The sequence below is a fragment of the Rhinoderma darwinii genome, chromosome 3 (genome assembly GCF_050947455.1).
Source record: "Rhinoderma darwinii isolate aRhiDar2 chromosome 3, aRhiDar2.hap1, whole genome shotgun sequence".
NCBI classification, from domain to species: domain Eukaryota; kingdom Metazoa; phylum Chordata; class Amphibia; order Anura; family Rhinodermatidae; genus Rhinoderma; species Rhinoderma darwinii.
In genome coordinates, this window is record NC_134689.1 from 171787448 (window position 1) to 171803885 (window position 16438).

Sequence of the window (16438 nt, forward strand, 5' to 3'; positions counted from 1 at the left end):
TAAGCTGCGCAGAGTACATCAGGGGCATAGTCAGGTGGTATAATAATGGGGTAAAAAAAACAATAAAATAATCTATAGATATTTGTTATTATGTGAAGCAATCCTTTATGCACAGGCCAGTGTCGCACTGATAAATGGTGTCCTTTCTTATCCCCCTTTTGGTCTACACTCCGCACCTTTGCCGTTTGGGGAATTTGCTGGGAAGTGTTGTCCTGGTATAATGCGGGCACCCTCGCTTCCAGCAGATATGTTTGGGCCTTCCCCTTCCTGGTTCCCTAATTGTAGGGCCTTGAAAAATCGCCTATTGAAACAGAAGAAATGTTCCCCTCGGGCCTGCACAACCGCATATTTCTGTTTCCTGACTTATTGGAGCCTTAACTAATTAAATTTTTTCATAGTTGTAGTGGTATGAGGGCTGTTTTTTGCTAGATGAGCTGTAGTTATTATTGGTACCAATTTGGGGTACATGCGACTTTTTGATCACTTTTTATCCTATTTTTTGGGAGGCAAGGTGGCCAAAAAACAGCAATTCTGGCACTGCTTTCTTTTTTTCATACACCATTCACCATGCACTATAAATTACATGTAAACGTTATCCTGTGGATCAGTACGATTCCGGCGATACCAAATTTATAGCACTTTTTTTATGTTTTACAACTGTTTGCACAATAAAATAATTTTTGTAAAAATAATGTATTTTTTTCTGTTGCCATGTTGTGAGAACCAGAACTTTTAAATTTTTTTGTCGACGGAGCTGTATGAGGGCTTGTTTTTTGCGAGACGAGCGTTAGTTTTTATAGGTACCATTTTTGGATACATGCGACTTTTTGATCACTTTTTATTTAAATTTTTGTAGGGCAAAGTGACCAAGAAACAGAAATTCTGGCATTGTTTTTTACGTTTTTTTTTACACCGTTCACCCTGTGGAATAAATAACATAATATTTTTATAGTTTAGGCCCATTCGGTCACGAGGATACCAAGTATGTATGGTTTATTTATAGTTTTCAATAATAAAGGACTTGATAGGGAAGAAAGGGCGATTGTGTTTTTTTTTATCACTTGAAACTTTTCTTATATTTTTTAAAACTTTTTTTCACTTTTTACACTTTTAATTTGTACCACTAGGGGACTTGAAGGTCCCACTGTCAGATTTTTTTTCTAATAAATTGCACTGCCCATGTAGTGCAAAGTATTGGATCTGTGAGTCATTGACTGACTACAAGCCGATTAGGCCTCGCCTCCGGGTGGGGCCTAATCGGCTTCCGTAATGGCAGAGCAGGAGGCTATTGTTCAAGAGGCTCTGTCACCAGATTTTGCAACCCCTATCTGCTATTGCAGCAGATAGGCGCTGCAATGTAGATTACAGTAACGTTTTTATTTTTTTAAAACGAGCATTTTTGGCCAAGTTATGACCATTTTTGTAGTTATGCAAATGAGGCTTGCAAAAGTCCAAGTGGGTGTGTTTAAAAGTAAAAGTCCAAGTGGTCGTGTATTATGTGCGTACATCGGGGTGTTTTTAATACTTTTACTAGCTGGGCGTTCTGATGAGAAGTATCATCCACTTCTCTTCAGAACGCCCAGCTTCTGCCAGATCACGCTGTGACGTCACTCACAGGTCCTGCATCGTGTCAGACGAGCGAGGACACATCGGCACCAGAGGCTACAGTTCATTCTGCAGCAGCATCAGCGTTTGCAGCTAAGTAGCTACATCGACTTACCTGCTAACGCCGATGCTGCTGCAGAATCAACTGAAGCCTCTGGTGCCGATGTGTCCTCGCTCGTCTGACACGATGCAGGACCTGTGAGTGACGTCACAGCGTGATCTGGCAGAAGCTAGGCGTTCTGAAGAGAAGTGGATGATACTTCTCGTCAGAGCGCCCAGCTAGTAAAAGTATTAAAAACGCCCCGATGTACGCACATAATACACGCCCACTTGGACTTTTACTTTTAAACACACCCACTTGGACTTTTGCAAGCCTCATTTGCATAACTACAAAAATGGTCATAACTTGGCCAAAAATGCTCGTTTTTTAAAAATAAAAACGTTACTGTAATCTACATTGCAGCGCCTATCTGCTGCAATAGCAGATAGGGGTTGCAAAATCTGGTGACAGAGCTTCTTTAAGCCTCCTGTTGCCATATTAGCAGTCGGCAGCACTGTGATTTCAGGGCAGAGCTGCCAATCTGCTGACAACCACAAAGATGCAGCGATCGCTTCATCTAAGGGGTTAATATCAGGGATTGGAGCTAGCTCCAGTTCCTGCTGTTACAGGTGGATGTCAGCTGTAACATATAGCTGACATCCACCGCTGATGACGCCGGCTCATCTCCTGAGCCCACGCCATCTTGCCGATGGCTACCGAAGCTCTTTAGGCCCCACCTCCGGGCAGGGACTGGAAGTTTTCCGTACTAGGCAGACCGGGAAGCCACTATTAAGCCTCCGGTTGCCATTGCAGCCACCGACATCCCAGCGATTTCATTTCTGGGGTGCCGATGAGCTTCACACACCTTAAATACAGCGATCGCTTTTGACCACTGCATTTAAGGGGTTAATGGCAGGCATCGAAGCTAACTTCGGTCCCTGCCATTACAACAGGCCGTCAGCTTTACGATACAGCTGTCATCCGGGGATGATGGCACCGACTCAGCTTCTGAGACGGTACCATCCATTTCTCGTAAGTATACCACGTTTTGCAGGAAGCACTGGCTTTCCATGACGTATACTTACGACAAATGTTGGGAAGGGGTTAAAGGTATTTTCCCATAAACATCATTTATCACCTATCCACAGCAATATGTATTTTTGGAACATACGATTTTTTGATTACTTTTTATTTCATTTTTTTTTTAGAGGTGACCAAAAAAGAAGATTCTTGTGTTTTAAATTTTATTTTTTTACGCCGTTCACCATGCGAGTTAAATAATGGTATATTGTAATACTTCAGACTTTTACAGACGCAGGGATGCCATTTTTTTAATTTTTTTTAATTTTTTACATTGAGCTTGGGGAAAAAATGGGAAAAGGGGTTTTTGGAATGATTTTTATTTTTTTTACACTCCTGAAAATGTATCTGACTTTTTTACACATTTTATAAGTTCCCCCAGAGCACTTGAACCAGCGATCGTTACATCGCTGGTATAATACACTGCAATGCTAATGTATTGCAGTATATTGTCATTTTTACAGGCTACTGCTATGCCCTGCCGGAGGCAGACAAAAGGCAGAGCTGGGGGCCTTCATTAGGTGATAAACATCGGCACCCCCCAATCGCATTGCGGGGTTGCCCATTGGGCAGTCAGAGGGGGGCCGTCCCTCTCCTAACGGTTTAAATGCTGTGGTCGCTATTGACCAGGGCATGGGTTTTCCCATGAGGGACATTTATGACATATCCACAGGATATCCTCAGAAAAAGCATGGTTGAAAAGCAGCACACGTCTCCCAAGTTTCAATCAATATGTCCTTTTATTGGTCAAACGCAGTATTTGTGCTCACGCTGACTCCCGGCCACTTTCTGATTACATGGTAGGAACATGGTCGGGAGTAATGGAAACAGCGTAACTTGCTGAGCTACGCTGTTTCCGTAACTCCCATAGGAGTGAATGGCAGTTACGGAAGCAGCGCAGCATGCGAGCTACGCTGTTTCCATAACTACTTTTTCAGTTCTATGGGAGTTATGGAAACAGCATAGCTCAGCGAGTTACGCTGTTTCCGTAACTCCTGACCATGAAATCAAATCAGTAAGTGGCCGGGTGTCAGCTTGAGCACAAAAAGCTAGAACGGGGATTAGGGGGCCCTGTTCTAGAGATAGGTGTGGGTCCCAGAGGTGGGACTCGCATCTATCTGACATTTATGACATGTGCTGTGGATATGTCATAAATGTCCCTCATGGGAAAACAGCTTTAACTAGTTAAACGGCCAGGAACAGTGCAATCGCTGTTCCTGGCCATTAGAGCAGCATGTCAGCTGTAAAACACATTCAATATCCTAAGCATGCTCAGCCCATTTAGTTAGGCTGTGCACTATGAGAAGGGTGGGGGATAGTGCTGCTTGCGCTGTAAGCCGTGACAAATCTCCCGGCTAATGCGCAGATACGGTGCCAGGACCAAGCTAAGTACATAAATACACCAGAACCAAGCTCAGTACATATGTACAACACCAGAACCAAGCACAGTACATATATACAACACCAGAACAAAGCTCAGGATATAAATACAGCACCAGAACAAAGCCCAGTACATATATACAATGAAAGAACCAAGCTCAGTACATAAATACAACACCAGGACCAAGCTCAGTACATATATATACAGTACCAGAACCAAGCTCCGTACATACATACAGTACCAGAATCAAGCTAAATAAATTTATACAGCAGCAGAACCAAGCTCAGTACATATATACAGCACAAGCACAAATACAGCTCAGTACATAGATCATTTGCAAATTCAGTTTAACCCCTGCCATATAAGTTTGTACGGCATAATATTACAGCTCGTAGTATAGCCTGAACAATGGTAAGGATATGTTCGGAGATGTTGTTTCACAAAAAATAACAATACACCAATCATCTCGCTGCAGATCATACAGTGACTACAGTGCTTATCAGAGATCTAGAAGCAAAACAATGTCCCTATATATTTTTCTCCTTTTAATTTTTTACAGTCACAGAGAGAATAAACATTTACATTTAGTCACTCACAGCTAGGATAACAAATGCATTCTTGCACAGACTAGCCCTACCAGTATCTATAGGGGCTAGTCTGTGCATAAATACATTTGTTGAACCCGATAGTGGTGGTTTATGGGCTTGAGAGATGAGATCATATATCATCACCATCAGTTTCTATATTGGATATAGGTCTATAAATGTTTCATTTATTATGCTGCATTCTGTCAAACGATGGGGTTCAATAAAGTAATATATACATTCTGTAAATAACCAGTATATATTATTAAGGATTTGCTGTGCATTGTGTTTTGTACTGAGCTGTAATAAGACTGAATAGAAGCCCACGAGGTCTCTTCTGTACCTCCACATCCCTCCAATTCCACATATATTTCTGATGTGTTATTATTTTAATTCAAATTTTCTTTATAGTACTGGTTATGGGGAATGTCTCCTTGATACGCCCAGTGGACGTGTGTATGACTTTTCAAATCAATTACCTGGTGTAATATACGATGCTAACAAGCAATGTGAGCTGATGTTTGGGAAAGGGTCACAAGTTTGTCCATATATGGTAAGTTTTTGATTTTATTTTTTACTTTCAGTTACTGTGGGGCAGCAATCTTATAAGTACGGATCCAAAAGGTTACTAAGACAAACAGCACAGAAACATATTGTGTTATTTGTCTAATACAACTTTCCAAAGAAAGTCTACCAGTCCCTCTAATGAGTCTGGTTTGTTCTTTCTACTCCGTTATTAGACTAATGGCACAATTTTTTGGTGCCCTTTGTCATGATGTAATTTTAATATGCCTTTCTTAACAGAGACAACATCTGAGCAATGACAATTTACGTATGAATGTTGCTTGAGTTTAATAGGTTAGGTATCAACTGGAGCTTCACTTTAATTTATCAGTCTATATTAACCACTTGTTGCAGACTCTAGAATTGATGATTAAAGTGTTTTTCCCCCTTTAAACTCCATATATGTATGTGTATAAAATGTTCAGTAACTTTATAATTGCATTGCATTATTTATATTGTACTAATCTGATAAGTTAGAGCATTTGCTATCTTAGTGTTTCTGGGAAGTGTAGTCTTTACACAATGCACTGTATAGCAATCTGATGAGGGTGAATTGCGGCCGCAAAAACACGTTCATGTGCATGTTTGTCAGCATTAATAAATACAAGCTTACTGAATCTCTGTACCACTATCATTTTTTGTTGCTGTACAGCAGAGTTACTGTAGTGCCTGGGACCTGTGTGGTTTCCATTAGATGAGACAATACAGGCCCCAGTTAATGCAGTAACTTCTCCATTTATTTACCCTCCTTGTTCCCGAGTCCTCTTCACCTCTGACATTACTGCACTGTGTCCTGACGCCATTCAAGTCTGAATTAATTTTGGATTCTGGTGGTCTGGATTTATTTTGGAGTCTGGTCTCGGGTCTGGATTTATTTTAGGAGTCTGAATTATTTTGAGGTCTAGTGTCTGAATTTTTTGGGGGTCTGGTCTGGAGTCTGAATTAATTTTGGTATCTAATTTTGATTAATTCTGGGATCTGGAATTTTGCAAAAATCATGGCAAAACCGTGACATTTTTGCTTTGGTTTTTCAAAAATTGTGTCAGAAAACAAAACGCAAAGAAAGGGCACACTAAAATCGCAGAAAGGCAGAGCTGCTACAACAGCTTTCTAATCTTTGGTACATACGGCATTGTGTTCCAGATTTTTTTTTTCCCCCAAAAGCAAGACTTTTAGGGGAGAACACCTTCGTAATAAAACGGGCAATGAAGCAACCACAATTTTTTTTAACGGATTCATATCTGACCTAAAAACTCTGTATGCCTCCATATGAAGTCAGAGTGCTATGGAAGCCATATTACAGCTTAGGGCCCATTCACCTCAGCGTTGTCTTTCCGTTCATCTGTTCCGGATAACCTTTCCGTCAGAGGAAAAGATGACCGGAAAGCTAAACAGAAACTATCGCTTCCGCTTGTATTACCATAGTTTTCTATGGCATTTTATCTCTTTCAGTTGGTTCCAGTGTGCCTCGGATTAGCTAGGTTTCTGTTTTTTACACACAAACAATAGCGTGGTCGACTACGCTATTGTTTCCATAAAAAGAAAACGGAAACCTAGCGGAACGGAAACAAACAGAAACAACTGAAGGAGAAAAAATACCATGAAATCAATGGTAATGCAAACGGAAGCGATAGTTTCTGTTTGGCTTTTTGTTCCTTTGATAGAAAGGTTGCATGAAAAGATAATTCTGATGTAAATAAGCCCTTAGTATAACTAAGAGCCAGAATATATCTGTGTTTATGAGCTCTTATTCAGTAACAGAAGACGTCTCTAGGCTACTCTTTTCTTCTCGTCCTACTACCTGCCCTAGTGACCCTATCCCCTTACACCTCGTCCAGTCCCTCTCCCTGGCTGTCACTAGTCATCTGACTAAAATATTTAACCTCTCTCTTTCTTCTGGAATCTTTCCCTCCTCTTTTTAAATATGCCGTTATAAACCCATTACTGAAAAAAACAACTCATGACCCATCCAGCGTTGTTAACTGCCAACCTGCCTCCCCTTCATCTACAAACTCCTGGAACGCCTGGACTACTGTCGCCTTATCCTCTATCTCTCTGCTTACTTCATTCTTGACCCCTTACAATCTGGTTTCCGCACACTACACACCACAGAAACTGCCCTTACTAAAGTCTCAAACGATCACTTGGCGGCTAAATCTAACGGCAAATACTTTCTCCTGATACTTCTGGATCTCACTGCAGCCTTTGACACTGTAGACCACCAACTCCTACCTAACCTGCTCCACTCTATTGGACTTAAGCTCTCACTTGTTTTTCCTCTTATCTGACCGCTCATTCAGTGTGTCATTTGCTGGTTCTACTTCTTCTCTTCCCTTTGCTATCAGGGTTCCTCAGGGATCAGTCCTAGGTCCGCTCCTCTTTTCTCTCTACACAACCCCTATTGGACAAACCATCAGCAGATTTCGCTTCCAGTACCATCTCTACGCTGATGACACCCAATTATATGCCTCTTCCCATGTCCGCTGTCTCTAACATCATATCCTCTCTCTATCTGAAACTGAATCTCTCTAAAAATGAGCTCCTTGAGTTCCCAAAATCTACTAACCTACCTAAACCTGATGTCTCCATCTCAGTGTGTGGCATTACCATAACTCCTAGGCAGCACGCCCGCTGTCTTGGTGTTATTTTTGACTGAGATCTTTCCTTTTCTTCACACATTCAATCACTTACACGCTCCTGTCACTTTCACCTCAAAACCATCTCCAGAATCTGCCCTTTTCTTACTATGGAAACAGCCAAAACCCTCATTGTTGCTCTAAATTCACTCTCGTCTTGACCACGGTCACTTATTACTAATTAGTCTTCCCCTCAATAAACTCTCCCCTCTCCAATCTATCCTTATTGCAGCAGCCAGGCTCACCTTTTTGACCAACCGCTACACCAACGCCTCTACCCTGTGCCAGTCACTTGCCCATTCCCTACAGAATTAAATTCAAACTTATTACTCTCACCTATAACGCTCTCCACAGTGCTGCACCTCCTTACTCATTGCTGTCTACCACCCTACTTGTGTTCTACGTTCTGCCAACGACCTTAGATTAACATCCTTCATAATCCAAGATTTTTCTCGTACAGCACCAGTCCTCTGGAATGTGCTACCCCAGACAATCAGATTAATTCCCAACATCCAAGTTTTAAACGTGCCCTGATCTATAACATTACCTAATCTGACTCCTTTCGCTGGCCCCCCTTTTGCATTAGTCATGAGAACCTGACCCCTTTATTCAGCAGTTTCCCCCACACTCCTTGCACCCTAATGCAGTTCATGTCTGTCATACGCAGACACTGGCTGGTGACCGGCTCATGCTTCTTTATGTGTACTACCTCATGTGTATAAAAGATGGCTGGACCATTGTACTGAACAAGCGCTTTTTACATTTTGTGTCTCCCTTATTTCCTCATAGATTGTAAGCTGTTGCGAGCAGGGTCCTCACTCCTCTTGTTTGAATTGTAAATGAGCTTTGTCACTATGTAATGTCTGATATTGTCTGTTCATGTTCCATCTAAATTGTAAAGTGCTGCGGAATATGTTGGCGCTATATAAATAAAGATTATTATTATTATTCATATGATGTATAAACAAATGTATACAGGGTGAGATTTTGGTTTTGTCTTAGCCGAAGAGGCAGAAAGGTGGCCCAAGCCGAATTTTTGCACCAGGGCCCATGCCCCTCTGCACCTCACTATGTAGAGTTGACAAACATGGTGGGAGAAAACATACAGAAAAATACCAGCAGAACCAAAAATACCTAAAATATTCAAGTTCAACATATAATTTTTGGCTGCACTACTCGAAATATACAGATGCCTACGGAATTATTGTGATTTTTTTTGTGATGAGGTACACTTTAAGGCCTAATTCACACGAGCGTGTTAAACGTCCATCGGACGGCCGTTGAAACAGCGGTCGTCCCACGGACTTATGTAATTGAATGTGCCCGGTCACACAGCCGTTGTTTCAACGGCCCGTGTGAAGGGTCCATGGTAAAATAGAACGTGTCCTATCTTTTCACGCATCATGCATCCCTCCATAGACTCTCATCTATGGGGGATGCGAGACATCGCGTTCTGCAGCGCCGAGCACGGATGCACCTCGGACGTGAAAAACTGTCGTTTTTCACGTCGGATTTGCGCATTGCTCGTGTAAATAAGGCCTAAGCATGAATACACTGCAAAATAGGGTAAATCTAAAGAAATGAAATAAATATTACATTTGTTTTTTAAACAGAAACAGTGCAAGCGCTTGTGGTGCACAAGTACAGAAGGAATGCATAAAGGATGTTTAACTCAACATATGCCTTTAGCTGATGGAAGTGATTGTGGTCCCGGAAAGGTATTAATCTTACATTTTCTTTTAGATAACAGAGCTCTTTAGTGACCCGTTAATTAGCACAGGCAGTGGGAGTCTCGCAATATAAAAACTGAAATCTCCGGGTTCTCCCACTTTTTTTTTAATAATTGAAGGGGTTTTCCGATTTTTTTTTTAAATGTAAATAAAGCTTGATGATTGTATAAAGTTGTACAACATTCTATAAAACTTTGTTTTAATTCTTTACTGTTTTTAAGATATCTTTGTTCTGTTAGTGAATGAAAACAACCTTTTGTACATCCAGAGGCTGAAAACCAGAACAGAATCTTGAGAGTTTTGTTACAATTTTATCCAGTATAGACAATTCTCTTCAAAATAAACACTTTGAACTATGGGCTGGCACATTTTGACTGCACTGATACAATGTCGCACACTATCAGGACAGGAGAGATATTTGTACTGCTGATCTGTTTAGCTCAAAGGGGATTGCCTAGAGTGGATACAGTCAACTGTGAGAAGTATTAGACATAGATCTTTTTTTCCATACAGAAAATAAGTGACCCTATTTAGGCCATAAAGTATGCTCTATACTCAGGTTGCTATTTTCACATGATGAATTAGATTTTTCACAAATATACATGTTCCAATCACAATGTAATGGAATTAAATCACAGCATATTTTCATGGAAGAATTAATTTGTTTAAGTAGAGAATAGAATAAAGTACCTTACAATTTACTGGGAAACTGAAAAAAAATATTGTTTGCGGGCTGAAATTGGAAAAAACTGTGATTCCTCCATTGTTATTTTTTTGGTTTCGTTTTTACGGCTTTCACCTTTCGGTGAAAACGACAACTTAACTTTATTCTGCGGCTCAATACAATTACGGTGATACCAAATTGATATTGATTTTTATATATATTACCACTTACAAAGAAAAAAATATTTGTTAAAAAAAATAGTTTTGTTTCACCACGTTCTGAGAGCCATAACTTTTTTATTTTTTCGTCGATTGAGCGGTGTGAGGGCTTATTTTTTGCGGGACAAACTGTAGTTTTTATTGATACAATATTTTGGGTACATACAACTTTTTGACCACTTTTTATAACATTTTTTTTAGATCTACGGTGATCAAAAAACAGCGATTTTGGTGGTTTAAATTTTTTGTTTTTTACGCCGTTCACCGTTTGAGTTAAATAATGGTATATTGTATTAATTCTGACTTTTACAGACGCAGCAATACCATTTTTGTTTATTTCTTTTATTTAAATTTTTTAGATTATTTTAGACATTTTTTTTTTAACCTTCAATATATATTGTTGTTTTTTTTTTCCACTATTAACTATATTTAACTTTTTTTTACGTACTTTATTAGCCCCCCTAGAGGATTTGAACCAGCGATTGTTAGAAACGCGGACACGGACGTGTCGGCGACTCACAGTGTGAGCAAGTAAGGGAAATGAAGGGGAAACAGCGCTCATACGAGCGCTGCACCCCCTTCAAAACAGCTGATTGGCGGGGGTCCCGGGAGTTGGGCCCCGACCCAACAGCTATCGATGGCCTATCCTGAGGATAGGCCATCAATGTTTAGGGACTGGACAACCCCTTTAAGCTTACTATGTGGTAGGCTTAGATACAGGGCCCATGAGACAGGATCCCACATCGCGTCATCCTGTCTGCTGGGCCCTGTATCTAAGCCAACTACATGGTAGACTTTGATACATGGCCCATGTGTGATCCTATCTGATGGGCCCTGTATCGAAGCCTACCACACGGTAGGCTTAGGTACAGGGCCCCAGCAGACAGTCATCTTATACTGTAAGATGACTGTCTGCTGGGTCATTGACTTGTCTGCGTCCTGTTGGGAACTGGTGTCTACCAACCCATTTAGTAAGAAGGACCTTTTTTTGTGTGTTTTTGAGTATATTTATGTCCCCCTTTTTTCTGTGTATTGCTTTTATGTGGGGAACGAAAAGTTCTAGCGTAGGACTCGCAAGACAGTGAGTGACCCTTGGCATTGGGTTTCGAGCTTGCGTATTTTTGGCCAAAATAACAACTAATACCGTCTGTTTTTCATGGATATGTTTACTATGTACATTTTTTTCAGGATGCAGCCAGGTCTTATAATGTGCCATTGTTTGGTGTGGTGGGCAGGGCAGCCCGCCTGATCTAATAGTAGGGGCGTGACAAATAGGCTGTGATCAAGATACGCTGTGTTGGTTGTGTGCAGTGATAACACTGAGCAGCCACTCCCCTCAAGACTAGTGGAAGTGGATATCACTATTTAATGCACCTGAGCTTTCTCCCTCTGTAGCATTTTTTACTTGTCTGCGTCCACATGGTAGGCTTAGGTACAGGGCCCCAGCAGACAGTCATCTTATACTGTAAGAGATTACTGTCTGCTGGGGTCCTGTATCTAAGCATCTTACCATAACCACATAATATCACTAATGCTTTTTTTTTTGCGTTTGTGTTTTTTTACAGTTTCGGTTGTTGGACTACGTCGGATTCGAGGACTACTTCGAATAAGGCTTTTTTTATCATCAATAAAATGGTTGTCGAGGATTTTTTTTATTTCAATAAAATATTTTTTCTATGTCTGTATTTTTTTTAAACTTTATTTCTACCTCCTTAGTAATTGCCGCTGGCTGATTGACAGGGTCCATTACTGAGGCGCGGCTAAGTGTTAGCCGATGCAGAGGCTTACCCCCATTATTACCCCTGTACCCACCACCACCAGGGGTGCCCGGAAAGAGTTGGATCGTACCCGGCTCTTCCCGGCACCCCTGGTGGAGGTGGGTACAGCGGTAATAATGGGGGGTTAGTGTTAGCCTCTTCACCAGCTAACATTAAGCCCCGCCATAGTAATGTACGCTGTCAATCAGCCAGCGGCCATTACTAAGGAGGTAGTAATAAAGTTTAAAAAAATACAAGGACATAGAAATAATATTTTATTGAAATTAAAAAAAAACACAACCCTCATTAATCATTTTATTGAGAATAAAAAAAACGCCGTCATCGAAGTAGTCCTCGAATCCGACGTAGTCCAACAACCGAACCTGTAAAACAACACAAACACACAAAAATTATTAGTAACACATGAAAAAGCAAAACAATTATTATTCTCTCCTTTCCTGGTCCAGCGCTGGAGCCTCAATGTCAGCGAGCTGGGCCCTATATCTAAGCCTATCATATGTGATACTGTCTGCTGAGCCACTGTATCTAATCCTATCCATAGCTATAGGGTTGTAGTGCTATAGATATGCTGTCTTTTATATATATATATATATATATATATATATATATATATATATATATACATACATACAGATGTAGCCGTCTTTATCTTGACTTTTAACGCATTAAATACACAGTGGCAAGATTCTTTATCTTGACTTTTTCAATGACTTTTGTTCTGTGATATCGATGGCTACATCCGTACACATAAACATACACGCATACACATGTTTTTTTGGGGGAGACATATGTATTGGGGCTATTTCCCCTGATGTTTTAAGACCTTAGTGACGCCCCTGGCTGCTAGTGCTGCATCGTTGGGTCACTGAAAGCTGCGGGCCGTTGGCCATGAGAGTTTTTGTTGGGGCCCAAGAAGAACTTTTGCATCGGGGCCGATGATGCTTTAGCTATGCCCCTGGGTAACACCTATATATAGATATCACAGGATCCACCACTGACAATTGGTGATGGATACAGCTCCACTCCTATCTCTTCCTGCACATTGATCTCTGCACAGGTCAGAGAGCATACCTAGAAATCTCTCCCATAGAAGTCAGTGACTCTCCTCTTGTTCACAGGTTCCTATGGTCCATGTGGCGGCTGTAAACCATATCTCTAAATGCTGTTAAAGAGAACTTTCCACTACCCCAGACATATTATAAGTGCTTCATCACAGACCCTGAGGTACTTTGAATTACCTGTCTAGCCTCCGCCATTCTGGAGAGATCGGTACCATTATTATTGGCGACCGATATATAAATTAGCCCCTGTACTGTCAGTGGGGCGTTCCTGGACATGAAAAGGGCAGTGGGGCGTGATAGTTAGCGCTCTGACACTGTGCAAACAGCTGCGGACAGTGTCAGACTGGCTTCTGCTCTGTGATCTCTCCCGTGAGATCACACTGTCTTCTCATCACTGGCTGACAGGAGCTGGAGAAATGGAAAGAGAAGGAGAGCGTGCATGCACACACACACACACACACACACACACAGCAGTGATCCACAGCACAGACGCCACTGCCGTCGCCGGGGAGGAGAGGCTAATGACGGCACTGATATCTCCAGAAAGGCCAGCAGCGCCTATAACCTGGTGCACTCCGCTACACATGTATGGGGGTAGTGAAAAATTCTCTTTAACATCAGTCCAGGCAAAATTGTTGCCCCCATAATCATGTACAGAAAATAGAATTTAAAAAAAATCGACATAAGAAAATAAAAACAGATTAGAAAAAAAGATTAGGTTTTACTATCTAGGTTTTAATTAGGAAATAAAATATAGGTTATACATTCACTTTAAGTTTTCTTTACATAAGCCAAGATATCCCTTAATTTAATCAAACAGGATATATGGATTTTATTGAGGTGGGTTCTTTGCTCGGTACCCTTCTATATTAGCCAAAGTGGAGAGCCACTGCTAAGAGCATTTGAATAGGCAGAATATAATGCAAAATTTTACTTGCAGTGGCCTCCGATAACAGTTGATTGCCTGGTTGTAGTGGCCAAACGGGTAGATATGAGCTGATCTCTGTAGTAAAAAAAACGTTAAAATCTGTTGAATATCCTAGTAAGTGGAAAATACATTTGTCAAATGAATACATTTCAAAAACCTCCAAAGTGAGGCTTGTTATGAGAGGTAAAATGCCATTGTAAATTAAGGGGTTAATAAGCAGCATTTGACAAAATCTTGACAAATCTTTATTACTGCATGTATTTTCTATTTCTTTTGAATAGCATTGCCATCGTGGCCTTTGTGTTGACAAAGTATCGAATAGCCGTCCTGTGGATGGTGAATGGGGACCTTGGGAACCTTACAGTTCATGTTCAAGAAGCTGTGGTGGCGGAATCAAAACATCTGCTAGATATTGCAATCAACCCGAGTAAGCTGTTAAACTATGTATTATTTGTATATAATAATATATTATATGTTTATATAATAATTGTTCTTATCCATAAATTTGGAAAAAAAAAAGATATATGATAAGAACAGCTAAACTTTTTGCCTCAGGGATGATAATGAGGAAAATGGGACTGTACTATTTTATCATCTGTTTTATTTATCTGGAATTCATTGTTATGCCTAATTAAATCATTTTTCATTATTGGGAGGCGAGAAGCAGAAACAGTAAAAAAAAAAAGGCTACAACAGCATAGAATAATCATGTGATGATTGTGCCAAATTAATGTCGACAGTTATGTAAATCTTTATATGAAGGAGAGTTTATCCAACTGATTATAAAAATTGACCAAGATATTAAAGCTAAGAAAAAAATTATTAATGCCTTTAGCAAGATGTAGTCAAATAAGTGCCCATAGTTGTTGAAATATATCAGTTTGGAAAACTTACAAAGACACTGCTGAGGTCTTTTTCACATAGTCATATTATGGCTGCATTTGTACAGAGCCATGATAGATCTATTATAGATGTTCATGAGACCTCTACTGTACATCCGTGTGCCTCTGATTTTTAGGAGTTGATACAGAGGTTTTTCTGTTGGATTCCATATGAATCTGACAGACAAAAAAATTGTGGGTTTTTCTATCGAATGCTGTATGTATAGAGGTATTCTCCCCTGGAATCATTGTTTCTAGGGAAGAATATCTCCGTACATATGGCACTTAACAGTGCCTGTACGGCAGTTCACGGATGCCCTATGGTCTCAATGTTGTACAGGCTCCGTGTAGCTCAGTTACAACTATTATTATTTCCAAATAAAGAAGACTTGGAATAGTGAAGCATTTTGAAAAGCATAACTACTAAAGTGGTTATCCCATTAGGACTTTTATAATGTTGCTTCTCCATACTTCTCCATTTGCCCTATTAGGACATGAGAACATCCACTTGGCAATCCTCTATTAGCCAGAAACAAATGACCACTGCAAAAAGCAGCTCTTGCTCTGGAGGAATTTTTCTGGGGTATTACATGATCACAAATTGGTTTCGGTGGGCACCACACAATGCTACATTTTTCATGCCAACCAGCAGCTTTCCTTAGTGTATCGCCTGGGGAACTGCTTTAGCAAAGGGGGTTTTCTTTATAAATCTTTAACAATGTGGTCATGAAAGCAAAAGATTTTGCATAGTTTAGGAACTTATATTATATTATTATTATTATTATTATTATTATTATTATTATTATTATTATTAGCAGAGGCAGTATTGCTATATCAACATTTGTTTTACTTGAAAGCCGTACATCAAATTCCCAATTCCTATTTTTAATACTAAATAAAGCCTGGAATTTACTTTACCGTTAATATTAACTTTTTCGTTATATACATTAACATTTTGTGGTTAAGTTTGTAGTAAACATTATATTTTTTTTATTACTGCAAATGTTTTGTAGGCCCAAAGATGGGGGAAAATATTGTGTGGGAAGAAGGATGAAGTTTCGATCTTGTAACACTGATTCTTGCCCCAAAGGAAAGAAAGATTTTAGAGATGTGCAGTGTTCTCAATTTGATGGCAAACATTTCAACATCAATGGTCTTACAACCAGTGTACGGTGGATCCCAAAATACAGTGGCAGTAAGAATAAATTGTGTCTTCTTCTGATTCTTAAGTGTAGAAAGGTAATTGAAGCAGAAGCTTCACAGTAACAGAGACTACATTTTTATTTGT

General features: G+C 40.1%; 1 protein-coding gene across 1 annotated transcript in view; it reads left to right on the plus strand.

Moving 5' to 3' along the window:
- The window catches only part of ADAMTS20 (ADAM metallopeptidase with thrombospondin type 1 motif 20), a 411884-nt gene that overhangs the window by 185040 nt on the left and 210406 nt on the right, over positions 1-16438 (plus strand). The window contains exons 10-13 of the mRNA XM_075855030.1: positions 5102-5243; positions 9504-9608; positions 14551-14696; positions 16164-16345. Coding sequence (XP_075711145.1) covers positions 5102-5243; positions 9504-9608; positions 14551-14696; positions 16164-16345 — 575 coding nt within the window. The remainder of the gene's footprint in view (positions 1-5101; positions 5244-9503; positions 9609-14550; positions 14697-16163; positions 16346-16438) is intronic.